At 55.5% G+C, this 24324-nt stretch overlaps 12 protein-coding genes and 1 non-coding gene across 13 annotated transcripts; 6 read left to right on the top strand and 7 right to left on the bottom strand.

The window, feature by feature from the left end:
- Window positions 1–47: 47 nt before the first annotated feature.
- BO66DRAFT_444327 (uncharacterized protein) lies at window positions 48–410 on the top strand (the record flags this gene model as incomplete). Its single annotated transcript, XM_025651585.1, has 1 exon — window positions 48–410. The coding sequence occupies one exon, from the start codon at window positions 48–50 to the stop codon at window positions 408–410; it is 363 nt and encodes a 120-aa protein (XP_025497987.1).
- Window positions 411–1255: 845 nt separating this feature from the next.
- On the bottom strand, window positions 1256–1917 carry BO66DRAFT_247660 (uncharacterized protein). Its single transcript, XM_025642919.1, has one exon. The coding sequence runs from the start codon at window positions 1798–1800 to the stop codon at window positions 1447–1449; it is 354 nt and encodes a 117-aa protein (XP_025497986.1). The 5' UTR covers window positions 1801–1917; the 3' UTR covers window positions 1256–1446.
- A 379-nt stretch (window positions 1918–2296) lies between these two features.
- Window positions 2297–3350, bottom strand: BO66DRAFT_289246 (uncharacterized protein; the record flags this gene model as incomplete). The annotated part of the gene is made up of 3 exons (XM_025643160.1): window positions 2297–2471; window positions 2571–3033; window positions 3182–3350. Coding segments are annotated over 3 exons (807 nt in total), but the record flags the coding sequence as incomplete, so codon positions are not given.
- A 50-nt stretch (window positions 3351–3400) lies between these two features.
- On the bottom strand, window positions 3401–4020 carry BO66DRAFT_396432 (uncharacterized protein). The gene has a single exon (XM_025648465.1). The coding sequence runs from the start codon at window positions 3869–3871 to the stop codon at window positions 3617–3619; it is 255 nt and encodes an 84-aa protein (XP_025497984.1). The 5' UTR covers window positions 3872–4020; the 3' UTR covers window positions 3401–3616.
- Window positions 4021–4029: 9 nt separating this feature from the next.
- BO66DRAFT_337034 (uncharacterized protein) lies at window positions 4030–4740 on the bottom strand (the record flags this gene model as incomplete). The annotated part of the gene is made up of 2 exons (XM_025644313.1): window positions 4030–4467; window positions 4552–4740. 2 exons carry the CDS (start codon window positions 4738–4740, stop codon window positions 4030–4032), a joined length of 627 nt encoding a protein of 208 aa, XP_025497983.1.
- A 316-nt stretch (window positions 4741–5056) lies between these two features.
- On the bottom strand, window positions 5057–6381 carry BO66DRAFT_396431 (DUF1772 domain-containing protein). The gene is made up of 2 exons (XM_025648464.1): window positions 5889–6381; window positions 5057–5806 (listed from the first exon to the last, which is right to left on the bottom strand). Exons 1-2 carry the CDS (start codon window positions 5956–5958, stop codon window positions 5343–5345), a joined length of 534 nt encoding a protein of 177 aa, XP_025497982.1. The 5' UTR covers window positions 5959–6381; the 3' UTR covers window positions 5057–5342.
- Window positions 6382–6774: 393 nt separating this feature from the next.
- On the top strand, window positions 6775–8492 carry BO66DRAFT_396429 (uncharacterized protein). The gene has a single exon (XM_025648463.1). The coding sequence runs from the start codon at window positions 7108–7110 to the stop codon at window positions 8263–8265; it is 1158 nt and encodes a 385-aa protein (XP_025497981.1). The 5' UTR covers window positions 6775–7107; the 3' UTR covers window positions 8266–8492.
- A 313-nt stretch (window positions 8493–8805) lies between these two features.
- On the top strand, window positions 8806–10536 carry BO66DRAFT_396428 (uncharacterized protein). Its single transcript, XM_025648462.1, has 2 exons — window positions 8806–9176; window positions 9251–10536. Exons 1-2 carry the CDS (start codon window positions 9127–9129, stop codon window positions 10275–10277), a joined length of 1077 nt encoding a protein of 358 aa, XP_025497980.1. The 5' UTR covers window positions 8806–9126; the 3' UTR covers window positions 10278–10536.
- Window positions 10537–11034: 498 nt separating this feature from the next.
- Window positions 11035–13221, bottom strand: BO66DRAFT_247617 (flavin-containing monooxygenase). The gene is made up of 2 exons (XM_025642918.1): window positions 12373–13221; window positions 11035–12308 (listed from the first exon to the last, which is right to left on the bottom strand). Exons 1-2 carry the CDS (start codon window positions 12986–12988, stop codon window positions 11071–11073), a joined length of 1854 nt encoding a protein of 617 aa, XP_025497979.1. The 5' UTR covers window positions 12989–13221; the 3' UTR covers window positions 11035–11070.
- A 1126-nt stretch (window positions 13222–14347) lies between these two features.
- On the top strand, window positions 14348–16233 carry BO66DRAFT_465186 (carotenoid oxygenase family protein; the record flags this gene model as incomplete). The annotated part of the gene is made up of 3 exons (XM_025652492.1): window positions 14348–14717; window positions 14775–14898; window positions 15011–16233. The coding sequence occupies exons 1-3, from the start codon at window positions 14529–14531 to the stop codon at window positions 16231–16233; spliced, it is 1536 nt and encodes a 511-aa protein (XP_025497978.1). The 5' UTR covers window positions 14348–14528.
- Window positions 16234–17497: 1264 nt separating this feature from the next.
- dppIV (prolyl dipeptidyl peptidase DppIV) lies at window positions 17498–22352 on the bottom strand (the record flags this gene model as incomplete). The annotated part of the gene is made up of 5 exons (XM_025653296.1): window positions 21852–22352; window positions 21701–21795; window positions 21265–21630; window positions 21061–21201; window positions 17498–19807 (listed from the first exon to the last, which is right to left on the bottom strand). Exons 1-5 carry the CDS (start codon window positions 22231–22233, stop codon window positions 17498–17500), a joined length of 3294 nt encoding a protein of 1097 aa, XP_025497977.1. The 5' UTR covers window positions 22234–22352.
- Window positions 20335–20405, top strand: BO66DRAFT_t320. Its single transcript has one exon. It is a non-coding gene; the product is annotated as a tRNA-Gly (tRNA).
- Window positions 22353–22450: 98 nt separating the features above from the next.
- On the top strand, window positions 22451–24183 carry ap3 (putative aspartic-type endopeptidase; the record flags this gene model as incomplete). Its single annotated transcript, XM_025651584.1, has 3 exons — window positions 22451–22480; window positions 22547–23604; window positions 23628–24183. The coding sequence occupies 3 exons, from the start codon at window positions 22451–22453 to the stop codon at window positions 24181–24183; spliced, it is 1644 nt and encodes a 547-aa protein (XP_025497976.1).
- Between the last annotated feature and the right edge of the window lie 141 nt (window positions 24184–24324).

The following is a 24324-nucleotide window of genomic DNA, read 5'->3' as shown; positions in this document are numbered from 1 at the left end:
GGGGCCGGGGCGGGAGCAGGAGCAGGAGCCGGGGCCGGAGCGGGAGCATGCTTCTGGGCGGGAGGGTAGGCGATCATGTTGTTGTCGCCGTCGATATCATGGTCGCCGGACACGCCGCCGATGTTGACGGGCGCGCCACGGCGGCTTGCGGCATGACCAACCTCGGGAACCTTGGCCGCGGGGACATTGGCGGCAGGGACCTTGGCCGCTGGGGCGTTGACGATTTGTGCCCCGTCGGGGACGCTGCTATGGGCGTCGGGAAGGCTGGCGTGGGTGTCAGGAACGCTGCTGTGGGTGTCGGGAAGGCTGCTGTGGGTGTCGGGGGTCTTGACGCCATCGGCAAGGGCGCCAGGGATTGCGGGGATGTCTTCACGACCGTCAGTTTCTCAGTCCTAGAAAGTATGCGGTGATGGTGGTATGGCGGTTTACATACTATTCAGAGGAGCAGCAGCAACCATGCCAGCAGCGGCGAGGAGAGACAAAAGAGCGGAGGTCTTCATCTTGAAGAGTTGGAGATTGAGGTGAGCGATTGAGGTGGGTAGAAAGGAGTGAAAGGAGAAGCTGGCTTGATGCTGATGAGAAAGAGATGGTTGCTGTGGATTTGACGGCGACTTTATACGTTTCTTTCCATGAGGTAGCTCGGGTTGGGCTCAACTGTGACATGTATGATGGATCTACTCTGCGTGAATTAGCGAAGGCTATCGTGTGCTCATGACCAGGAGCAGTGATCATGATCTGCCATTGCAGTGGAGAATAGGGGGATGTGCATTGGTCCTCCAGATGCAGAGTCCATGCTCTTGCTGGGACGAACTCCTCGATGCTCGCATTCCCCTGGCATATTTGACAGGTCCCATGTTCGAGGCCATCGATCCCGATCTGACCTATCCAAACAAGTCAATGATCCTGCCATGATCATCGACTTAGCCTTTTGCGAGTGGTTTGGATGGTTTACCCCTGACCGAATCTGGAATGTCTGTTGCTGGTGTTCCATGCAAGTGTTCAGCCAGGGTCTGGATCCCGCAAGGGATGCCGCCACTGCACCGATCCGAGGACACGGTCCATGAACCCCTGCCGATATCTACCCTTTTCGGGGGTGCCCGTGAGAGCTGTCATACTCCACACTCAATATCCGCACTGTCTCTATGCAGGTGCCTGGGTGTTCGGTTTGTTCAGCCGATGGCGTGACGGCGTTAATAGGAAGTACTGTACGTATTTTGAGTTCAACTAGGTAATGAACGGATTGAACACTACACGACGGTAGTGTACGAGTTGCCATGCGAGACGAGACATCCGACTCGAAGGTGTTGATTTGACAAGCTTTGGTGGATGGAAGAGGGGGTTCGAAAAGAAGATCGTCAGGTATGAGAGGAGTCATGGCCGTGTTCTGAAATTCGAAGTCTTCGGCCAGGGGCTCGATTCTCCTGTAAGCAGCACCGCACCTGGTAATTAAATGTGAGCCAGGCAATGGAAGCCCGCAGGATCGGTCAAGTGCCGGGCAGAATTGTGACAGTGGTCGAGGGAGAAAAGGAAGCGTCTTTTCGAGTTGATGGATGAATCACGGATGGATGGATGGATGGTTATGGTGGTTGCCTCGTAGGGAACCAGTGGATTGGGCCTCAGGCAGCAGGGCAGCCCAGTAGGATGAAGTTTCCTCTTACTGAAACGTGCTTTGAACCATTGCATGCAACGACCAGGCATCCCAGTCACGCATGAACAAGTCATCTTTTGTCTGCACTGATGTACATCATCTGAATCACAACCTTCAAGTGTAAATACATGAAGATACACTGATTGCCACATCGCTTTTTGAACTCCTCCTTCTGATTATCCACTCCTCCCTTTCCCCCACTTCTCACTTTTCAGCTAGATTCCCCCATTATTAAGGCACTTTCCGCCTGGTCTCAAACCATGACCGACTGGAGCCGTCTGAGACGTTTCAGGTACTGTCCAGCGTGCCAAACCCGTCATGTCGAACGCTGACTGTCTCCCTGATTCGGATTCTCCTGGGAGGCCATATTTCTCTAAGAGTACGTGGACTCCCAGTCCGAGCGGCCTCGATGCCAGCCAGATCAGCGTACGCGACACTATGCCGGAACCCACCATCGTCGTAGTCCGGGATCGCAGGCTTACGGGCTGCCTCTTCATCGTCGCTCAAGGGAGGGAAATCCTCATGAGTGTTGGACGGGGTAAGAGGGACAGAATCCTGGAGCCGGGCACTTCCTCCGATGGTGTAGAGGGCGATTTTGTTGTTGCCGGAGGGATACGTCTGACTTGAACCTCTCTTGGACCTGACGAACCGAGTCCAGAGAAGCTGGATCAGGGGTGGAAAGGACGGCATGCACGCAGCGAGGAAGTACACCCCGGGCTCGATCTCAGTCCACATGTGCAGAGACGACGCCTTCCAAGTATCGTCCCGACGTTCGGTGTCGCTGTAAAATATCGCAAACCGGCAGCAGGAGGTAATAAGGCCTCTAAGAAAGCGAAGTTTGAATGGCAGATTAGCCCCCGAGTCAACGGTAAGCATCGACTGTACGATGCTGCAAAGGCATAACAAGGGACTATGTACTTACATTCCGCCAGTCGCAAATATGATCCCGAGCCCAATCTTCTGATGGCACGAGGTGTGCAACCGATAGACCATGGGGAGAGGCAGGACCAGCATGACAACGTCCGTGACGATGTTGGGGAAGGACATCCAACGATAGAATGCCTTGGTATCGAAACATTGACCTGTTCCCGGCTTGAATGGGTTCAACTGATACCCCACGGGTATGCATGCAAAAGTGTGAGCCAAAGAAATGGCAACATAGGTCGACGCGATGATGGCCATGAGGACATAGGTGACAATTCGTTCGTTCCGAGACTTGAAGAAGCGAAGGTAGAAAGCGAGGATTGCCAGCTTGGGCAGAGCTATCGCCAAGCCCCAGACCCAGATCCCAGCGAAAATGCCTCTCTGGAACTGAACGAGTTTCCATGGCGCTTCCATCAAGATCTTGTCGATGTGATAGCCAACGCCGGCAACAGGGATCATCACTGCGCAACGCGTTAGATATCACGGAATCTCGACTCAACAAGCCTCTCATTTTCAAGAGAAGACGCCAACAGAAGTGAGATCATAAAATTTACAGTGATCAGCCCAGATAGAAAACGGCATACTTGCCTATTCCTGTGATGCAAACACACAGATTGGCCAGAAGGGCTGGAACCATGAGCCAGTCATCCACACCCCAGTTTCTTCTCTGTCTCTTATGGGCCCAGAACCGGACCCCCGCGAAGACAAGCTCCAAGACGATGAACGAAACCGCAGTGCCGATCAGTTGACCACCGCAGTACTCGTTCAAGTATCCCGGAGGATGCTGCTCGATGAGAGTTGACATGGTGCGATGATAGAGAGTAGCGTGTGCAATCAAGTGAGCAAACGATCTGCAATCTGCACTTGGGTTGCAAGGTCGCGTTGTCCCATCGATGGAGAAGACAGGAAGGAAAGGTGAGGGTGTGTTCCTCCAGGTGGGGAGAAGTCATCGACAGAGTAAAGACCCACTTAAGCGAGACTTCACTTCACCTGAGACTTTGTGGTTGAGGGAAGCAGAATCTTTGTGTGTTACTTTGACCAGCCTTAGTATGCTGTTATCAAAGTAGCCTCACAAATGTGTACATCACCGGCCCTGAGTTGATAGATTGACCATCGATATCCAAGAGTAATTAAACAGCCAATCAAAGATAGGCGTCTAATCACGTAGCCTACTGTGTTTCTGCTCACCACGCTCCAAACACAAACAACCACACCCAGCATCGAAAGCCTCGAAGGTGAAGGTCCAGCATATCTCAGTGAAGACAGACCCAGCAAGACCTCAATCCAGCCCTCACCCATGTGAAATCAACATAAACGTATACGTGTTCTCATATATACAGCACATCCCTATCAACACCCACCAACCTTTTGTACATACAAGCCATCCTATCTCCATCCCCCAGACCCCATATACACAGCACAGCACAGCGCACTAAACCCATCCCAGAGCCCACCATCTACCCCAACCCCACGCCCCCCACCAACTTCCTCATAAAATCCGCCTCGAGAACCACCTCCTCCCCCTCCGGCGTCCAGTCCGTGTACCGCGGCTCCGTCTTCCACCGCACATACCCCATCCTCTCATACCACTCCGCGACCGGCAGGCCACCCTCGCCGCGGATGCGCTCGATCCAGCGCCGCCGCCCGGGGTCCGCGTAGTACGCTTTGCTGACGGCGTTGAGGGTCACGTACCGGCAGCGCGGGTCGCGGCGCGCCCGCTCCTCGACCAGCGCCATCGCGCGCCGGCCCAGCCCGCCCTCCCGGTGCGCCGGGAGGATGAAGAACGACTGGATGGTGAGGTTGGTGCCGTCGGCGGTGGCCAGGTCCGGGTCCGGCGGGTGGGCGTAGGCGTCGAGGGAGATGTGGCCTGCGTGGATTGGCGCCACCGCAGTGTTCTGGCGGCTGCTGCTGCTGCTGATGTTGTTATTGTCGCTGCTGGTGGAGGAGGTGGAGGTGGAGGTAGAGGCGGAGGTGCAGACGGAAGGGGGGACGATGTCGATCCAGAAGAAGGATTTGAGGCCCGCGTCTTGTTTGGCGCGCCAGGCGAGGAGGGCTTCGTCGGTTTGGTCCCAGCCGCAGATTGTGCGCTGGTGTTGGAGGGCGGCGTATTCGGTCGGCTCGTGGAGGTTGATTGGGGTAAGGGTGATGGTTGTGGTGGAGTCTGGCATGGTTGGTGGTGAGGTTGCTTGGTTCATGTTGCGGTGATGGGGTGGTAGGAAACGGGACTGGGTGTGTATTGAAAAGACTTGCTTGGTATCACTTGGAGTAATGCTATTCCTCAAATCATTTATCCTTCTTCTTTATTTTTACAGAAGAGTGGGAATGGTTGCAAGGGGATATACAATGAGTCAGCCTGAATCATGTCTCCGAATTTATCTCGATGGATGAGTCACTTTGCTGGGCGGTTCAGGTTCTACGGACCCTCTACTTATACAACGCTACGTATCTCGACCAGCGAGAACGAAGTAGTTTGAGTTGACTATGTGTTTAAACAAATCAAATATATTGACCCAAATGACTCCCAATTACAGACAGGTACGGAGTATACTGCCAAAGAACGTCAAGGCACCAGGGCAGCGAAGCTTATCGGACACCCGATTAGCTACACCTTATCGTGAAGCTTGTCAGACTCGTCCACCGGCCAAAAAAGCTACCACAATTCTGTCCGAGCGATAAAACTCGTAACCCCCAACTCCATTAACTCCGACATTAGTATACAGAATTGAACCACTCCCCAGTCCCATTATAGATATAGTTCGACATCGCAAAATCACGCAAACACCCCCAACCCCACCAACCCACCGAGCAACGGCAGCACCGACCGGGCGGCATTCAGCCAGGTCCACTTCCACAGCAGGCCTTCGACCTCCGCGTCCGCCTCGGGGGTCCACTCCGCCTCGGTCTTGACCTTGGCCCACTGCGACAGCCGATCGTTGGTCTTCTTCATCGCCAGGAGGGTGAACGGCACGATCCCCAGCGTCAACCCCGCCGCGAGGCCGTAGACCTTGGAGCTGTGGCGCGCGGTGATCAGGCTCAGCGGGGTGCTCTCGCGCACGCTCCAGGCCAGGTACAGGAAGGTGGAGGCGGTGCTGAGGGCGATGAGCGGGGCGCGCTGCGCGCCGTACGTGTAGATGGTGCGCCACTGCTTGACGACGGTCGAGAGGGGGATCTTCTCCGTGTGGTGGGCTTCGATCAGCGGGGGGACTCCCATGAGGCTTAGGGAGAAGATGTTGCCTGTTTTTGTGGAAGGGGTTCGGGATTAGTGGTCTGGTTGTGACACCGGGAAAAAAAGAGTAGGGGGGTCGGTGTAACTTACCGGATAGCCAGGCGGCGCCGGTTAATCCTACGGCCTGGGCGATTGCAAAGCTGGGGGTTGAGGTGCTCATTCTGTCGGTGCGTCCTGTCTGCCAGAGAGATGGTTTTTGGTGATGAGGGGAAAGTTAAGGGGAAAGAGGGATGGGGTAGCAGAAGATGTCGGTGCCTTTATAGCTGACAACACCAGTAATCCATGACGACATGCTCAAACCTTATGATTCCGACATGAGCAGAAAATGAAGAAAAGCTCCTCCTGCAAGGGTGGGACCATTGTAAGCAGATGCAGTGTTTGAAATGTCTGGAACTCCTTCAATTGCTCTCTAGGAATATGATTGAGTGAAATGATGGCTGGTTGTGGTGTCGGGAGGATTTAGCTTGCGTGGGCGTGGCTGGCTCGGGCTTTGCGGAGTTTGGGCCGGGTTTTGCGTAGTCCGACAGAACAATCTCGATTTCTGGAGTTTTCCCGCATGTAAACAGCACACATTTGCTAGGTGGATCGGGCTGCGGTTGACAGAAGCTTTTATCCGTGGAGGAAGAGAAGACACAGGTAGAACTGGTCGGCCGTGCGTGGAGGCTGGAGCTCTTATGTTTCGCGCTCTCTTCAACACAGTTAAGCTCTTCCCAGTCCCCACCGGCCATACAACGACAGCCACCAAGACAGAAGATCTACACACACTAGGCTGAGAACCAGTACCAGGTATCTTAGAAGCATTCCACTTTTGTTGATTCTCATACAAGTTTCCGTTCTGGCATCGAATGGCATTAGAAGCGATCGCTTACAAGAACACATCCACGCGCCTTTCGAACCTCTTCTCAACAGCTACTGGAACCACCGAAGGCTTATTGGAAAACAAACAAATGTGCAGACAAATGCCTGTCGCTTGCTTTCTAGTCTTTCGAGATTCACTTTGTCTCCTTTTTCTTGACCTATCTCAACACGAGCGCCAGGAACGGATAAACAACCCCGGCTGATATTCCGGCCAGGGAATGCGGGGATGGGATGCAAGGATACGAAGATGTGTGTGACAGGAGTGACAACCGTGATTCAACCTCCTCTTCTCTCCAACTTCAAGGATTGGCACAATGGTATAGTTCATGACACGTTCGACCTCATAGAAAATCTTTACTTACCCTTCTTCTAGCATCCTCTACCACGCCTCGCCAGCCGACTTCCACTCCCAGGGGTCGCGACGCTGCTTCGCCCGCTCAGACTCCGAAACATGGCTACCGCGTCACCAACGGTCCAGGTACAAGGGCCCCACGAAGAGTCCAAACCCGATCACCGTCAGAAGCTTTCTTTGCAGCTCCCTCTAATTCCACGAGACACCGACACCCTCATCATTCAAAACGACACTCCCTCTGACACAGAATGGGCCCTCCTGGGCCTTCACTTTCCCCTGGTTCGCAACCTTGAGATCCATACAGGGTATAACGAAGACCTGAATGACAGACACATCCCCCCTCACTGGCCCCTCTCGCGACTGCTGATCAGCTCCGCTTCCGGAACTATCACTCAAACCCCATTCATCCGCCAGGGACGAGTCTCTCATCTGATCCTCGACTACACTAGCGGCCTTCGTTTCGAGGGTCCAGACAATCAGGAGCTGCAAGATAGACACAAGGAGGCTATTGCCCGTGGGGAGGCCGAGTCGGAATATATCACGGTACACAAGGGCACTCCTGAAGAAAGGAAGATTGAGATTGTCTTCCTTCCTCAGTTGGCCATGGCCTGGTTGGACGCGAAATACGGAGGGCCGAACTTCAACGAGCTCGACCCAGACAACGCACCACCGACGCAGCATGAGGTCAACCTCCAGACGCTGGAGATCGTCGAGAACGATGCTATGTGCACTTTTGCCCGCATGACCCTGGCCCTGCCGCATGTTGTCCGGAACACCTCCGCGCTGCACCTCAGCTCCACGAACGGTTGTTGCGAGTTTCAGCAGACCAACGAGAAGATGTTTGTGCAGTTTTTACCACAGATGGAAAACCTGAGGACATTGCAACTCTCGGTCGGGGAGGTGTTCCGTGATGAGGCCCACCTACACGCCTTATACAGGCTGTTCCCGCGGACTCTGACGACGTTGCGCCTGCGCGGACCGGCGATGCTGACGCAGAGTGATCGCTGGAAGGAGTGGGAGGAGGCCTTCGCATCGAGAACCTTTCTACCGGAGTTGAAGAGGTTGTCGATTCAGATGGATCTTTGTTACAAGGATAGAGAAAGTGGATCTGCCGGTTGGCCTCTAAAAGAGCGTACTGAGATCCCAGAAGAAATACGCCGCGCCGCAGACGCCACGTGTGAGCAACTCGGCGCCCTTGCTCGCCGCCGAGGGGTCAATGTAGAGGAGATGGAAGATTGGGGGAGACTCCGGGAGTGAGTTCCGACTCCCGCGGGAAGCAGCAGGATTCAGGGGGCGGTGTTCAACCGCGGGCTCGGTTGTGCTTACATTGCTTATGCTGTCGCTGCTTACTAGATGTTGTTGACGGTTGTTGGGAGATAGTTATGTAAGATTAGATGAAGGAAAGAATGATACCCCACTCTTGATTTGTCGCAGTTCCGTTGTTCAGGGTCAAAGAACCTACCTAGTCTAGGGATCAGTAATTGATCGTACTCGTATCTTTGGGAGAGAACCGTTCCTGACAACCAAGAGAATACCAAGAATCCACGGAACGGAGCAGGCGGCAACGGGCTCGGTCGTATCCGTATCCCGATACCAAAAAGGTCAGTCCGGCAGCGGGGCTTACGATCTCCGATTCAGCCCAGCGGAGCTAAAGTGTTTTAGTGTTCAGTCGAGTCCTTCTCGGCCGCTGGAAACCCCCCGTTTGACCTCCGTTACGTACGTAAGAGAGACTAAGAGCAGCCCCCAAAAAAAGAATCCCGTTCTTGGCTGGCCCAGTTGTACCACTTGCACCAGTCGCACCAGTCAAATCAGCTGCACTAGGCGTTAGGAGAAATATGGGGGAAAAAAAAGGAAAAAGAAGCATTGCAGAGATAGTCGCAGGATTTGCGACTACACAGTCGGTCAAACAGCCCCGACCGCGCAATGACCGTGCGGAGCAGGGCTGAAGGTACGAATACGATGACAGCGACAGCGACAGCGACAGCGATGTGGATGATCGTGGACTTTAAAGTCTTTAAAGTCTCCCAGCTGCTCCTGAAGATTCAGTTTGATTGTCAACACTCACAAGTGAACAAGTGACACTGGCAGTGACACCGGCATCAACCGCCCTAAACAACCATGAGCGTCACTGATAGCGACACGGATAGTACCGTCTCCAGCCAATCCAGGTACGGAGGATGTACTGCATATTGCAATTTAACCACTTACCTATAACCACATCTCTAACGAAACTCCAAACCAGCAGGCCTACCACAGCGAAGACCAAATCGCCATCCCAACAGGTCTTCCCCTTCGCGCACCCACCGCCCAAATCGACCTCGTGCTTCCGCTTCACCTCGCGCCTCCTGCTCCAGATCCAACAGCTCCTCTCCGCCTCGCGCGCGCTTCCCATCCTCGAGATCTACCGCCCCTCCAGCCTCGGCAAGTCGATCCCCGGCTGTCCCAGCAAATTACACAGCCAGGACCTGTACGTCGTCCAAAGCGACGCCTACCAGAATCTGCCTGCATCATGCAGCCAAAGTCCCAGCACCGACAGCCCGGTAGTAGGAGTGATATACACCAACTACTGCAGCAGCAGCAAAACCACTAGCGCCGCGACTAGCAGTAGCAGCTCCACCGACCACAAACCCGCGTCCTCCTCCTCATCATCATCAACATCACCAACAACAAAATCACCCCCCAACAACAACAACAGCAACAACAACAACAACAACAACGCAATCTACCTCCCCCAACTCCAACTCACCCTCCTCGCCTCCCGCACCTCCCGCGGAGGCTACATCTTCCAAGTCCTCCCCTCATCATCCTCCTCGCCGAACCCCCCCCAAAAACTCACCCTCGAACTCGCCAAGAAAAAACCCAAACACAAAACCCCCCCGCCAAGATCATCGGCAGCCACGCGGACCCATCGGTCTTCGGCGTCCACCACCCCCGACGACGACGACAACGACGACGAAGAATGCGACAACGTTGAGCCCAAAAACCACGACCCGGCAAGTTTCCTCCTCGGCATTCGGGGCAGCACCACTAGTACCACAAGTGCTGGCCCCGTCGATCCAAACCCCGGCGATCAACGGCGCAGCCCCCGGCGGCCCTGGCTGGCCGGGCTCTCGCACAAGGGGATCAAGGTCCTGCGCGGGGAGCAGCAGGACCAGCTGCGGCGGCGGGTGCTGGCCGCCGTCGGGGTGGGCGAGGAGCGCGTCGATGTGCTCTACACGATTACCTTGCTGGTGGGGATCTATGCGGCGAGGATGGAGGGGTGGGTTTGATTTGTTTTTTCATGTCTCTTTTCGTTACTGTAGTCTCCTTAAATTGTTTGGATGTCCGGGGTTTATTCTTTAAACTTTAGCTTGGAGTTTTTAGGTGTTCGTGTTGTTGGTGTTTGGTGATCGTCGGTGTTTGTATTTTGGGGAAAGTCAGAGGGCCAGCTGGGCCAGGCCAGGTGTCCGGGTTCAGGGTTCAGGGTCACGGTCAGGGACTCTTGCTTTGTACGGTACGTCGATGATATCCAAATCGAGTCAATGTTGGCTTTGGGAAAGATGATAGTGTCATGGAAACTTTCTTTGTCTTTTCTCCGAGAAAGGGAAATGAGTACTCCGTACCTAGAGAACGACCCCGGAGAATAGTTAGTTACTAGTAGAAGTTCTGGCCCGCCCGCCCGTCTCCGCGTGATGGTGTTGGTTCTCCGGCGTACGGCGACCGGTCCCGAGGCCCGTTTGCTTTCCGCTTAGTCTGCGGTCTGCTAGTCTCTGCAAATAATAATGATGCACAAGGGTCCGTCCGCCTTGCGGGGCTTAATCTACCTAAGGGGGGTTTGATCCGGTTGAGGGATTTACAGTGCACATTCGTACAGTGCTCATGTTTTATGCATTATGCATTGGTATGCATTGGATCATACAGTACTCCGTACACAAACTCTCTCTCTCTCTTGAAATATGTCTTGCATGATGGATCCGATCGTGCTCCTCCGACAGAACCAAGTTACGCTTGATTTAGCCCTTTCTTCTCCTATCCAGCTTCTTCCGAGGTATCCCCCGAAACAACCCGCCTTGCACAACGCACCTACTTCGCAACCCCCATCTCCAAAGCCAGAATCTGCAACGCCAACGTCCTCGAGAAATACCGACACAGCGCCAGATTCCCGCCCATGAACCACAGGCCCGGGTGGCCGCTGCGGCGCCAGATCGTGCGCATCTCGCCCTCGGCGTCCATGCCCCAGACGTCGCCGACGCGGTCGGCGACCGCGTCCCCGAAGATCTGGCGGGCCTGGGTGCGCATGTTCTGGTAGCCGGTGGCGAGGACGATCTCGTCGGCGGGGAGCTCGGAGCCGTCGGCGAAGCGCAGGCCGTGCGGCAGGACCTCGGCGATCTCCTGGCCGTGCTTGACCTTGATCTTGCCGTCGGCGATGAGCTGGCTGGCGCCGACGTCGATGTAGTAGCCGCCGCCGCGCTGGAAATACTTCATGATCAGGCCGGCACCCGCGGGGCCGTCATCCACCTGGAACCCGGCGCGCGCAAGGCCGTCGAGGACGGCGCGGTCGTGCGCGGTCTGCGCCCGCGTGATCTTGATCTGTTGGGCTTTGAAGACCTCCCAGGGGATACTCCAGAGGTAGAGCTCGGCGTCCTCGGTGGGCGGGCCGTCCTCGTCGAAGAGGCCCTTCAGGCCGATGTCTGTGATGGACGCGGAAGAGACCACGCAGGTCGAGCTGCGTTGCACGATGGTCACATCGTAGCCCTTCTCGTAGTAGTCCTGCGCGATGTCGTGGCCGGAGTTGCAGGCGCCCACGACCACGGCCTTTTTCGTTCCGCTCAGGTCGCTGGCGCCGGGGAATTCGCTGCTGTGGCAGAGACGGTCGCCCTGGAAGGTCTCCATGCCCTTGAAGGTGGGCATCGCCTTCTTGCCGGAGTGGCCGGTCGCTTGGATCACGTGGCGGGGCTGCAGCGTGTGGGTTTCGGTGGTGCTTCCGTCCTCGCTGCGGCGCTGCAGGTCGATCGTCCAGCGGCCGTCGGCCTCGCTCCACGAGGTGGATTGCACGCTGGTCCGCGTCCACACGTTGAGCTCCAAGAGCTTGACGTAGCATTCCAGAAACTCCGCGAATTTGTCCTTGGGCGTGAAGACCGGCCAGCCGGGCGGGAAAGGCACGTACGGGAGATGGTCCATCCACACGGGGTCGTGGAGCACCAGCTGGTGGTATCGCTTGCGCCAGTTGTCGCCCACGCGGTCCGCCTCGTCGACTATCAGGCTCTCGACTCCAAGCATTTTCAGGCGGGCGGCCACGGTGAGGCCGGCTTGTCCGGCACCTTTATGATGTTTGTCAGAGGCATATTCACGATGTCCAAAGTTGGTAGGGTGATTAATGCTTACCGATGATCAAGACCGCCGGAGGCTCGCCTTCCAGGTTGCGCTCTGCGTTCCGCCTGTCCTGCCAATTCCGTCGATCTTTGGTCGCGCCATGCTGTGCTCCCAAGGGCCGGCGATGACCGACTCTCTCCTCGTGGCCAACCAGATCTCGGAGAGATGTGAAAAAGGTGAAGATCTTCCATTCGCTCTTGACTTCGGCCACACGCACGACACCCGTCCCGCTGATGACGGGGCTGGAGACCTTGATGAAGAACTCCACGCCTTGCGCATCTCCGAACGCGTCAATCGCGCCCACGTGCGGTGTGCGCAGAGCGGTCGATCGATCGACCTCGATCTTGGTCGGCAGCTGTGCGGATTTGAGGAGCGCCTGGATTCGTTCCGGACCTTTGGCGGTGCGATAGTCCCACGTCAGACAGAGATGGTCCCGCCAGTAGCCGTCTTCCAGGAACAGACTGCTGATGGCCTCGATGTCCCCTTTGCTGAGGGCTGTGTTGATCGTGTCCACCAGCTGGGAGGCGATAGCTTCGGGGTCGACATCGGTGGATGTAAGGGTCGGAGGGAACTGCCCGACGGGGATGTCGACCGAGCCGGGCAGGTACTGGGCTGAAGCGGCGGTCATGGTGAATTGGTGTCTCTGTCCCTGTTATGCTCTGGGAGGGGAGAGCTGGTTCGGGTTGTTGTGTAGCTGGGTACAGAAAAAGCGGGGGAAGTCACGGAGGAGCTTTTCCGGTGTCGGGGAGAAATGAGGGGGGAGAAAAGCCATTTAAGTCATAGACATCAGAAGCTGAACCCCGCTCCAGACTTTGCCGAGCAAGCTAGTCTGCTGAAAAGGTGCGAGCCACGTATCCATTGCTAACCCTTTTGTCACACCAAGCTGCACTTTTGGCTCGTCTGAGAGGTGGAGGGGGCGGAGAGACACCCCCACGGTTCCACCTGCTTGCCGATCGTCGACATGGGGGACAATGCTGTTGTCGTCACCTGAGGAACTGGCGACCGCCAGTTTTCTTACGTCGAATGCAGGTGCAGTTAGTGAGAGACTCACTCCGTTTACCACACCGGTAAATCACAGGGTAGATTCATTGCGGATTAGCAGCGGGGCATGAATCTCGATCGCGCTAGTCCGCTCGATAGCGCCAATGGGTTAGATGCAGTACAGTAGTACTGCAGACTCAGCAAGGGATAGAGTAGTGTCGCCTCATTTACAGGAAGACAGCTTATCCGCTCGTAAGGAGCGTAGTTGAGCAGTGGGGGGAAGCGAAAGAATAACTAATCATTGAATTAAAAAGTCCCTCACGCGGATTCGACACGGAGCGCATGATGCTGGTCACGTGATTCTGCAATGGTCTCGGTGCCTCAGTTGAGTACCCGCTACCTAGACTAACACATAGTCTGCATAGTTCTTGGCGAGGCTATTGGAGAATCAAGATACCTACAGGCATCGCCCGTGCTGCGGTAACGATACTCCAAAGAGGGTGGTGAGATTTATCACATCTCTTTTTTGACTAGCAATTTACGTGGTCCACCTGCTGCAGCGGGGGACAGCATCTCCAAGAAGGCAGTCAATGCCGCGATACTGGGGGGAGTAGATCTTGATCGGGGAGGCATTGAGTCGGTAGCAAGTGATATTCCGGATCGTAGTAGCGAGTTAGTAGTTGGCCTCTAGATCCTGCAGCGGAAAGCCGGGGGCTATGAAAGTCCTATTTGGCCAGAAATGAGGCAATCTGGCCGGTTGCGAACGACCGCGGAGCATCGATAGTGTAAAGGAAACCGCGGGTCCCAGTCACGGTAGTTGGAAGCACAAATATGAAGGCAATGATATAGAACTACCGAATTTGCAAGCGAGGAAATCTAAAACCACTCTGCTCCGCATAAATTGTGATATCCTGACTCAGCGGGAGTTTTCACACCCCGGAGAAGTTCCGGGCCCACATTTTACCCCAGTTTTCTTGCTGGGTGGACCAGAACTGCTGTAGTGATTGGGCGAGGTATCGATCAAGATTCCCCTCACTTACTACGCATGATAACTTTGAAAGATATGCATCGGAACACGACCAGCCCCAAGTCCTTCATGGCTTGCTTATATAGCCCACCGCCGGTCCCAATCTGGACGACAATATCTTGCCTAAGCAACAATACTTCCTAAATCGCTCCCTGAAAGCATGGCCAACTCCGAAGTTAGGGCGGCCTTCCCCGACCGCTCCCAATTCTCCGGGTTCATGAAGCCTTGTCGGATGGAAGGGGAGGTGTCCCAATTGGAGATCCTGGGCGAATTGCCCAAGGAGATCGACGGGGTGTTCTACCGCGTGATGCCCGATCCGCAACTGCCTCCATTTATTGAGAATGACCCGGTACGATAAGTCCGGACTTTCCTGGACTAAAAGCCAGAACTGACTCCTCGGGTACAGTGGTTCAATGGAGACGGCAATGTGTCCGCCTTCCGGTTCAAGGACGGCAAGGTCTCGTACAAGCAGCGCTACGTGCGGACCGAGAAATTCGTGCGCGAGCGCGAGGCGGGACGAGCTCTGATCGGTGAGCCAGCCCTAAACCCAATCACCAACTACCAAAAAAACCACGTTTGAGTTGCCACGAGAATTCGAACTCGTCTCCAGGGGCTCCTATTGATACCTTCCAAACTCGCCAGGCAAATACCGCAACAAATTCACCGACGCCGTGGAATTCCAAGTCCGCAGCACCGCCAACACGAACGTCGTCCACTTCAACGGGCAGCTGCTCGCCCTGAAGGAGGACTCGCCCCCGTACGCCATGGACCCGATCACCCTGGCGACCAAGGGGCTGTACGACTTCGAGGGCCAGCTTCCCAGCGTGACCTTCACCGCACACCCCAAAGTCGACCCGCGGACGGGCGAGATGGTCTGCTTCGGGTACGAGGCGCGCGGGGACGGCACGCCGGACGTATGCTACTACAGCATCAGCCGCGATGGACGATTCACCGAGACGGTGTGGCTGGTGGCGCCCGTGGTGGCGATGATCCACGACTTCGCCGTCACCGAGAACTGGGTGGTGTTCCCGCTGATCCCGCAGCTGTGCGACCTGGGGCGGATGCAGCAGGGGGGCGAGCACTGGGAATGGAGCCCGGAGACCCCGCTGTACCTGGGGGTGCTGCCGCGGCGGGGCGCGCAACCCACCGACGTGAGGTGGTTCCGCTACCGGAACGCCTTCCCGGGCCACGTCGCCAACGCCTTCGAGGACGGCGGCAAGCTGCACGTCGACCTGGGCCTCAGCGAGCAGAACGTCTTCTTCTGGTGGCCCGACGCCGCCGGGAACGCCCCGGAGCCCAGCACGATCTGCTCGCGGCTCGTGCGCTTCACCATCACCATCACCACCATCAACCCTCCTCCCACTGCCGCTGCCGCTGCCGCTGGGTCGGATGGAAACCTCGACCTCCCCGCCCCGCGCATCCTTCACGCCGACAACTCGGAATTCTACCGCATCGACGACCGCTTCGCCATGCAACCCTACCGCCACTGCTTCTTCGATCTGATGGACCCCGCCCGCGGCACCGACTTCGCCCGCATCGGCCCCAGGCTCGGCGGTGGCGCTCCCTTGTACAACTCGCTGGCGCACTATGACAACCATACCGGCAGGACGGAGGTCTACTTCCCCGGGCCCGTGCATATGGTCCAGGAGCCCGTGTTTATTCCGCGCGAGGGGTCGACCGTCGAAGGGGATGGGTATGTGTTGGCCCTGGTCAGCAACTACGATACCATGGCCAGTGAGCTGCATCTCCTCGATACCAGGGATTTCACGCGCGCCAAGGCCAAAATCTTGCTCCCTGTGCGGCTGCGCCAGGGCTTGCATGGCAGCTGGGTTGATGGGAAGGATGTTCCGTTGCCGGTGGCGTAGGGTTGGAATACTGGCTAAAGGGGGGGGGGGGGGTGTTGTATTGTGTATAGCACTGGAAATATTGTAATCTAGATTTATCGCTCAATGGTCTATTTTACCTCATGTAAGTTATTTTATGATGTATTTTCTGATTACGTAGCTTGCAACTTGCAGCGGATTGGTCCTATTCATTCCTTGTAGAACCAGTAGGGGGTGAGTCAATCGGCCATTAATGATATTACCACTCACTACCAGGTACAGTACACTACATTGCGACCCCCCTCCGACTCCAACCATGCTCCCCCCCCCCTCCCCCACACCCCCCGGGTCTCCGCCCACCAACAGGGCTCAATGGTCGAGGCCATGCCATGCAACTACATTCGGCAACTGGATCCGAACCAGCAAAAGGCACAGTGTCGGTGTGTAGGTAGGTATGCCGGCTATATTGCCATCATCGCTATCAATCCCCTTAACTTACCTCTTTGGTTCAGGTCTGGAGTTAGCAGTACTAAATTCGGTCACTGATTCATCCTCTCCCGGAATCACTGTTGGCAGAGTACGGTTCCTGGTTCCTGGCTCTTGGAAACTCCGGGTTTACAGAATAGAGCAAATCCAGAAGACTAGTTGAATGATCCCCTAGGCGAGTTGTAGTACAGTACATACAGTAACTAGTTTTTTCAAAGGTCTGATGGGAGGAGAGATGATCATCCCTGACTACTAACTGCATCTCCTCGATACCAGGGATTTGCACCCCGCGCCAAAACCAGGATAAGGCTGCCTGTGCGGCTGTGCTGGGGGTTGCATGGGAGCTGGGTCGATGGGAAGGATGTGGATGTTTTGTTGCCGGTGGTGTAGGGTTGGGATAGGGGCTGAGGAGGTGGGGAGGTGGGGAGGGTGGGGGTTCTGTATTGTACATAGCAGTGGAAGTTCTTGTATTATATGGCTATCGCTTAGGGGTCTATTCCACTTCATCGACTTATTTTAACATTTTCTTCTGGCCACGCGGCTTGCAGCTAAATGCTTCAATGTACTTTTTTGAGATCGGTTGCTGTCTAGGTTACCTAGTTGTGATTTGTACCTCATCATGGGCTTTTGTTCATAGTATTGGAATTAGCATCTTGCGACTACCCGTAGTGCTACTACTGGCTATGTCAAGCTACAGGATGGCCCGTTGTGAAGGACAGGTTATGGCTACTTGAGGGATTACCGACTGAAACGACTCCTGGAGAAACTCATATGAGCCCCGATATTGATATCATTCACTTCAGTGTCATCTTACGGTACACTACACCGCGACCCCCCTCCGACTCCAACCATGCCTCAGCCCCTCCTCCCCCCGCATCTTCTCCGCAAACAACCGCCCCGCCAACTGCTTGTACAGAAACACATTCCCCCCATGATAATTGATATTATGATCCGAGTCCGTAAACCACTGCACCTGCACCTTCTCCGGGGACACCCCATCGCCGACCAACAGATCCAGCAGAGCCGCCGAATTCTGAAAGTGTACGTTGTCGTCCCCCGTGCCGTGCTGGATGAGGACCCCGCCGCGGGCGCTCCGGAACCCGGCCGTCCGCCGCACCGCGCTGGCCGCATAGCCCCCCGCGTTCTCCGCCAGCGTCTTCATGTATCGCTCCGTGTACATCGAGTCGTAGAACCGCCAGTCCGCCACCGGCGCCGTGATCAGTCCCAGCGAGAAGATGCCATCGCCGTCGTCATCCTGTTCGATGACCTTGGCTGTGAGGTAGCCGCCGAAACTCCACCCCCAGATCGCGATGTGGTCCTCGTCGACGTAGGGCAGCGCGGCGGCCTGCTGGGCGGCGTAGATCTGGTCCGCCGCTTCCAGAAGTCCCAAGCGCTTGGAGACCTGTGTGCGGAATGCACGACCCTTGTAACCTGTCCCCCGGTTGTCGACAGTCCAAGTGATGTATTCGAGCTCCAGGTCGGAGGCGATGTAGGCGTTGAAACCCAGGGACTGCCATGTTTTGCTGACCTGCTGCGCGCCGGGGCCGCCGTAGGGGGTGAATAGGATGGGGTATTTCTTGGTCGGATCAAAATTCACCGGCAGTCGTTGCATGACGTTGAGGGTTTCGTTTGTGGGGCTATGGGGGAGGGGTAGTTCGAAGTAGCTGATGTTGGGGAGTGCATAGTCCTGGAGTTGAGTAACGGTCTTAGCGTTGTCGGTGATTGTGCGCAGAGGATCGCTTTGGTCGACGGAGTAGAGCTCCTGATACGGAACATCGGGGCCATTGTAGGTGAGAACGTAGTATCCCGAATGCGCGGAGAACGATGCCGACCAGTACGCGGGCAAGGAGTCATCAACAAGGGGTGTGGGTTTGAACGTGCGGTAGGATACTGAGTAAATATGCCGCTCGGTGCTGTGCCGTTGGGTGGAGAGGTAGTAGATGAGCTGTCTGGTTCTGTCGACACTGAGAATCGAAGTCACCTCCCATTCGCCGCTGGTGAGAGCGGTCGGCTCGCCACCCGACAGAGGGAAGAGCCACAGATGGGACCATCCCGACCGGTCGGAGATATCGAGGTAGTATAAAGCGGAGCTGTCGTCGATCGCTCCGATATAGTTTATCGAAAGAGTGTTGTCTATCCATCCATCTGTGCCGTCGCGCTCGTGGATGGTTCTCGCCAGCCCTGAAGCAGTGTCAACCGCCACAACTGCCTGACGATCCTGAACGCGGTTGAATGTCTTGACGGCTAGCGTGGTGTGAGTATCAGTGAGCCAGGAGACTTCACCGATGATCAAATCATCTGACTCGAAAGGATCGATCGGGACGGTTAGAGCGCGGTTCTCAGACACGCGGAGAAGGTTCAATTGCACCGTGGGATTGGTCTGCGATACCTTCGGGTATCGGATCGGCATCTCGACTGGATACGGCGGCGCCATCGCCTGGTTATCCATGTAGTATGGCACCGTGTAGGTCGGCACGCCTGTCTCATTGAAACTCAGGAAGGAGAGATACTCCCCATCGGGAGAGAACCATAGTGCAAACCGGTCCCCCAAGATCTCCTCCTCGTAAACCCAGTCCGGCACACCATGGAAGATATCAGGCCCGCCGTCCGTGGTGATCGCTGCAGCGACCCCGTCAATCCAGGTGAACAGGTTGTTTCCCCGGACAAATGCGATCGTGTCGCCCACCGGGCTCCATTGGGCATACTGAATGTCACCGTTCTGGTCTGGAACGAGAGGGCTAAGCTGCAACGACAGGACGTCTTGAATGTAGTAATCTGCTAGCGATGAATGTCGGTATTTCTTAGTATGGTTGGTTTCCCAGAGGACTGCCGAGAGATCGGGCTTGACTTGGTAGCTGTACACCTCTGGCGGGACGTGGTCGGCTGCAACGAGGGTCTGCGTTTGGTTGGTAACAATATTGTTGATCTTCAGACCACCGTCTTCATCTTGGTAGACATACTGCCCATCATCTGCTGTGGAAATCCATTCCACTGATATTTGCGACGGCGAAATTGCCTTTCGCACGACGGTCTCATTGAAAGTCAGGCGCTTTGTGCCACCCCCGGTCGGGGGGTAGGAATTGCGAGCAATGCCAATGGCATGAGCGAGGCCTATGACGAAGAAAAGGAGCTGGAGATATTAGCAAGATTGGCTTTGCGACAGGTCACTCTTACTCACTTTCATGGCTGTGGCCAAGGGTGGCAGAAGCAACTGTTCGCAACAAAGGCATGCCGGCGGTGACTTAGACTGAGTATTTCAAGGACCCCCGCATACCTGCCGGGAAGGTGGCTGGGATTGCGGTCTTGCCTGACGTGATGAGGTTTCACTACGCTGCAGGCCAAGTGCCTGTACCCCTCTCGCCATGGCTAGGTTGCTGGTAACGTTACAGTGCATTCGACATTTTTCTTCTTGCTTTCCTGTATAGGGTTCAGTGTCGTGGTGCTTATGTAAGTCGTACTCATGATCGTCGATTAGCGGGGCCATCAACTGGTCTGCAAATGAGTAGTTGCTAAAATAGTGAATGTCGCGTACGGGATGTTTTCTCAAAAGAACCTGGGAAGTATACTTACTGCCTGATGTGGATGAGCGGCAGGTTTTGCACTGTATTATTTGATTTGGCTTGTATGATCTTATCCACCGACGTATGGTATCAAGTAGCATCATTGGTCTAGTGGTAGAATTCATCGTTGCCATCGATGAGGCCCGTGTTCGATTCACGGATGATGCACTCAGAGGTCTCTTTTTGTTTTCCTTCTTTTTGCTCGGCCTGCGACCGGCCGATTTACCTGTGTGTTTTGATAATTATTCTAAAGCACTCCAAGTGGCATCACATCATTTCGCGTTGCGACTCTTTCCTCTGCCCCTTGCAGTGCAAGACATTGATCCTTCTACGTTACATTCCCTTCCGTCCGTTCCAGGTTCACGTATAGATTCACGCAGTCAACAAATCTTCCCCGGACCTTTGTTCCCAGAGATAAGATTCATCACGTACCATGGTAGGCTATTGCGTCAAAATATAGTTCAAAGACAAACCAAGAAAACTAAAAAGCTAGCCTGCACAAATATGACACCGCCAGACAAAGTCAGACCAAATCTGTCTATGATCTTGAGCTGAAGAGATCTATTTCCCCACATCTGACCTTTCTCAAACCAACGCTGTCCTGAGGATTTCCCAATATAACTACACAGCATGCTAACCAGGCATACCGAAAATACCCTCCTCTAACAACAGAAATGAGGATGATAAAAAAGAGCAAGAAAGTATGAAAAGCACCATCATACTGTGTATACATCTTTGACTGTCATATCACACACTGCCTACACGCAGAGTCAACAACAACGCCAATCCAGCACAGACGCTAGATAGAGGGATTAATTCATACCTGTCGTCTCAAGGCAAAATCATCATAGATGCTGCGCCAGATATCTCGCGCGCGACAGTCATCACGGATACCCGTTTGGGGGTCCAGATCACACGTCGGCTGATTCGCTTCAATGATACTTGTGTTGGCTCGGAACCACGGCTATATACGAGGAAAACTTCCCGTGAGTTGCTTTCTATATGCCCTGGGATTCAGCTTACAAACCTTGGGAAGAGGCCAGTCGGAGAAATGCAGGAACTTTGTCTGATTGAAGACCTCGACCGGGTCCCAGGAGTCCTGCGAATCGCCGAGATAGGCGGTATGGTCTTTGGCACGAAACTCGCCGGTGAGGAGGTAATAAGGTCGGTGGGGGAGATCCCCCGCGCGGCCCTGGTACAGCTTGTTGACGATCTCCATGTCGAATTCGTTCGGCCCGGCGTCGGCGATCGCTCGTTGGATGCGGGCGAACTCGGACGCAGAGGGCTCGATTAATGCGATTAGAGTGCTCATCGTCCGGCTCGCGGGACTGAGCCAGTAGGCCCGGGGGAGGACCACGGGCGATGGCGGGAGCAGGAATAGTTCATCCAAAGACTGTAGGGCTATTGTGAGCGCCTTCTGCCCTACCCTAACTTGCGGGTCCGGATCAAACAACAAAGCTTACCTGGAGAAGAGTCGAGTCGGAGTCCAGACTCAAGACGCGATCGTACTGGGTTTGGTTGAAAGCTAGTAGTTTGGTGTAGCTGTCTGCCCAGGTCTCTGGAATGCGCTTGCTGTCAGTTGTGGGAAAGTCACCGGTGGGATGGGTGGTTTACTGTCGACGCCCTTCCGGTGCTGAAGCTCGACCGGGACCAGCTTGACCCTATACTCATCGCGGGCCTTGCGGAGCAACTTCGCAACCCTGGAGTTGTCGTCGGTGGAGAAGTCCGATGGATACATCAGCAGGCGATCGGCTCGACTGCCTAGGCGATGCAAGGTCTCAAACAACATCACCGAGTTGCAGAGGTACGCTCTGTTGGTGGCATATTGGGTGTAGGCGAATCGGGACCAGTCGATCTGGGGAGCCGAGGTATAGCCACCAAGAGGGATGAACTGGAACGAGGGTTGGAAATGGCTCAGGCAGAGCTGCCATAGAACCGCGAAAGTGAAGCAGCACACGAAGACGGTCCGGGCTGCCTTGAACGTTTTTACTTGCATCTCAGAGCTGCTTTCATGGACATCGGCGTGGGATGCTCACCGCAGGATGAGCGGCTTGCCTTATACGGAGTCGAACTCCGTGCAAAGGGAAAACATCACTGATAAAGGGTTCAGGGCTGACCGGCACCGGGCGGCAACTCGACCTATTGAATTGTCGCGAATTCCAGGGTCTCTTTTATCCATCCTCGGTTCGGAAAAGCCGCGGCGTTTTAGCGTCATGTCAGCGCTCATCAGAGTTTCAGATATAGTGCAGTACAGTACCATTCTATTCTAGAGAGATCATACAATTCTCTATCCCGGAGGAGCCTGGCAGAGTTACATCCTCCTCTCCTCAATTTGCTCCAATACTTCATTATCCTCCTACTGCTATGCTAACCGGGCGGGTGTCTTCGACAAACTGACCTCCACCACGTATGACGACACGGCCATCCGGCTGACCATCAACGATGGAACATGGGGACCACTGCACTTTGGCGCTGTCACCGACAACCCCATCTACGGCACCGCCAAGTGGGCTCTCGATTCGATCGATATCTCGGGGGTCATGGTCCCGAACGTCAGTCTGAACGTGGTGGACCAGGGGTACCAGATATACCCGGATGGGACCAATTACCCTCTCGAGCTTGAAGTCCTCTCCCTGGGAGCCCCCAGCCTACAACAGCAGTTCGCGAACCGAGGACAGGCCACCATTAACGGCACCTTTTTCGACCGTTACCTGTTCACCTCCGGTGGCGGTCAGGCGATCCCCTCCTACTCGTACGGGATGCATATCGGCACGCCCACGTACAACCTGGCGGGGTCCTTGCTGCTGGGCGGGTACGATCAATCCCGCGTGCTGGGGGAAGTCTCGTCCCAGCCATATTCCGATGATGGAGGGTTCCCAATCAAGCTCCGCGACATCAGTCTCGGAGTGGTCCGCGGAGGCTCGCCGTGGTCTTCCTCAACCACGAACAGCACCACGAACAGCAACCCCACAGGTCTTCTGGCCGCCGGCAACTCCTCAATTACCTCCAACGAAATCACCGTCTACTCCAGCCCCGGGGACTCCTATATCTATCTCCCCCAAAGCACCTGCGACGCCATCGCCGCCCACCTCCCCGTCACCTACCAGAGCACCCACGGCCTCTACATCTCGATCACCTCAAATCCCGCTTACCGTAGCATCATCACCTCACCCAGCTACCTAGCCTTCACCTTCGCCAAGGACAACTCCAACCGCGCCAACATCACCATCAAGATTCCCTTCGCCGTGCTGAACCTCACCCTAACCCCACCCTTGGTCGCCCAACCGACCCCCTACTTCCCCTGCCGGGGCACCACCACCGCCGGGGCCGTCTACGCCCTCGGCCGCGCCTTCTGCAGGCCGCATTTGTCGGAGTCAACTGGGGCGATAGCGGCAGTGGCACGGGCAATTGGTTCCTGGCGCAGGCGCCCGGCCCCAATCTGCAGACGCCGTCGACCACCGTCATCCAGCCCGAGGATACCACTGTCCTTGGATCAGACAATGGTTGGGAGGATAGTTGGTCCGGGGTGTGGACGGCGCTCCCGGTTGCGACTGTTGCCGCGTCCGCTTCCGCTTCGACGACGAATACCACCACCAATGGACGTTCATCTTGTGGGGATTGCAGCACTGAGACACTGTCGACAGGTGCTAAGATAGGGATCGGCGTCGTCTGCGGCGTGGTAAGTATAGGTGCGACCGTCTTGTTCACGCTGTGGTACGTTACTCGTCGTCGTCGTGCCTCTCTTGATAAGGTTGGTAGTGATGGAGGAGGCGAGGATTGGCCGGATTCGATGCAGGGTCCGCACTGGGCGGGTTATGAGCTTACGAGTACTCTTATTGATAGTCGGCCCGGTGGTGGTGGTGGATGGCCAGCGGGTCCGTCGCGGGCTAAACCCCCTGTCGAGCTTGGTGTATATCGGAACGAAGGACCGCATGAGATGGGATAGAATGCAGAATCACGGATTCATCTTCGGGTACTATCTTCGGTGCAGCTTTTTCATGCAAATATGCTCTTTGTCTTGAGAACCTTACTCCGAGGGGGTTTGGTGGGTGGCGCTGGTCATGGTCTTCCTGCTGCGGGGTTGTAG

Source organism: Aspergillus aculeatinus (genome assembly GCF_003184765.1).
Source record: "Aspergillus aculeatinus CBS 121060 unplaced genomic scaffold BO66scaffold_88, whole genome shotgun sequence".
In the NCBI taxonomy this organism is placed as follows: domain Eukaryota; kingdom Fungi; phylum Ascomycota; class Eurotiomycetes; order Eurotiales; family Aspergillaceae; genus Aspergillus; species Aspergillus aculeatinus.
This window is presented reverse-complemented; position numbering and strand designations above follow the sequence as displayed.